General features: G+C 71.5%; 1 protein-coding gene across 1 annotated transcript; it reads left to right on the forward strand.

The window, feature by feature from the left end:
- Positions 1–351: 351 nt before the first annotated feature.
- CARTPT (CART prepropeptide) lies at positions 352–1795 on the forward strand. Its single transcript, XM_069777722.1, has 3 exons — positions 352–533; positions 617–700; positions 815–1795. Exons 1-3 carry the CDS (start codon positions 363–365, stop codon positions 920–922), a joined length of 363 nt encoding a protein of 120 aa, XP_069633823.1. The 5' UTR covers positions 352–362; the 3' UTR covers positions 923–1795.

Raw genomic sequence — 1795 nt, forward strand, 5'->3', positions numbered from 1 at the left:
TGCGGGTGTCTGCCGGCCTCCCTCTCCCTCCTCCTTCCCGACCCCCACGGGCGAGGGGAGAGCCTCCCACTCTCCTCGCACAACAGGGGGGCAACGCAGCCCTTCGCCGTGGACAAGACACGGGCGGGCGGGCGGGTCCGCTTTCCCCTCCTTCACTCTCAGGGCCGGCTCCGCTGTTTGTGCCGAGCCCGCTTGGACAGGGGGCGAGCCGTGCCGGGGCGGCTTTGGGGCAAGAAGCGGGGCGGTCGGGAGGTGGGGGGAGCCGAGCCGAGGCGGGGGGCGCTGACGCACGGCGGGGCGGGCGCGGCGCTATAAAGGCGGCGGCGGGGCGGCGGCGGCGGCGGCGGCGGGGCGGCAGCACCATGGAGAGCTGCCGGGCGCTGGCGCTCTGCGCCGTGGCGGCCGCGCTGCTGCTGGGCGCCCGCGGGCAGGGGCCGACCCCGCCGCGCCGCGCCCGGGACCTGGGGCCCCCCGGCGGCGGCGGCGGCGGCGGCGGCGGCGGCGGCGGCGGCGCTTCTCGAGAGAAGGAGCTGGTGGGGCGGGGAGCCGGGGCCGGGGCGGGGGGCGCCGCCCGGCCGGGCGCGGCCTGACGGGGGCTGTGGGGGTCTCTCGGCAGATCGAGGCGCTGCAGGAGGTGCTGGAGAAGCTGAAAAGCAAGCGGGTCCCGCACTACGAGAAGAAGTTCGGGCAGGTGCCCATGGTGAGTGCCCCGGCGGGGCGGGACGGGACGGTACGGGACGGTTCGGGACGGTTCGGGACGGGAGGGGACGGGACGCGGCGGAGCGTCCCCCTCACCGCCTGCCGCTGCCCGCAGTGCGACGCCGGGGAGCAGTGCGCCGTGAGGAAGGGGGCCCGCATCGGGAAGCTCTGCGACTGCCCGCGGGGGACTTCGTGCAATTCCTTCCTCCTCAAGTGCCTGTAAGCGGGGACGCCGCGGGACAAGCCGCCGGGAGCGCAGGCACCGACGTCTCCCCGCCCCGACGTGCCGGCCCGGGGCGGCGGCGGCGACTTCCCGCGGCTCGTCCGCCCGAGAAAGGCAGCGAGAAGCCCCCGCGTCGCCCGTGTAACGCCGTCCGCGACATCCGACATCCGTGGAGCTGTTTTCTTTCTCTCCCCCCTCCCGCCCCCCTTCCCCTCCCTTCCCTCCTTCCCCGTTTGATTTTGTCCGTCCAAGAAAAACCCAGCCCGTGCCTTGCCGAGTAGAGTTGCCGGTACCGGGAGCTGAAGTGTCGTACCGGTGCAGAGCCGAGTCGTGCCGAGCCGTGCCCGGGCGCGGGGCTGGCCCCGTGCCGTGCCCGCGGGTGCCCGGCTCCTTCCCGAGGCGGGGAACATCCACCCGCTGCCGGCCGGAGGGTCCGGGGCCAGGGGATCCCCTGGGGGGGGGGGGGGGGGCGGATGTGTTCAAAGCACCCTGACCCCCTTTTTCTTGCCCCGCAGCTGAGACGGCCCAACTCGGCACAGCCCGGAGGGAGCGGCGGGCAGCCCGCGGCGGGGTTTTACCCGCACCGCCTGCTCAGCCCGCGCTGGAGAAAGTCCCGAACGAGATACCGGTGATGTTCAGGGGTCTGGCACTAGCCTGGCTGGGGTGGGACTGGGGGGGGAGATCGGTTGGTTTACCGGAGCCACCACGGAGAGAAAGCTGTCTGGATCCGTTGCAAACTACCAGGGGATATCCTAGTCATCTAGACCAAATTGCTCACGTTTCTACAATGAACTGATGTATATAAATACGTCTGTCCTCCATAGGTATACTGTGTGTTTAGTCCTTCGTTTGTCTCTGTTAATAAAGTCACTG

The sequence above is a fragment of the Haliaeetus albicilla genome, chromosome Z (genome assembly GCF_947461875.1).
Source record: "Haliaeetus albicilla chromosome Z, bHalAlb1.1, whole genome shotgun sequence".
NCBI classification, from domain to species: domain Eukaryota; kingdom Metazoa; phylum Chordata; class Aves; order Accipitriformes; family Accipitridae; genus Haliaeetus; species Haliaeetus albicilla.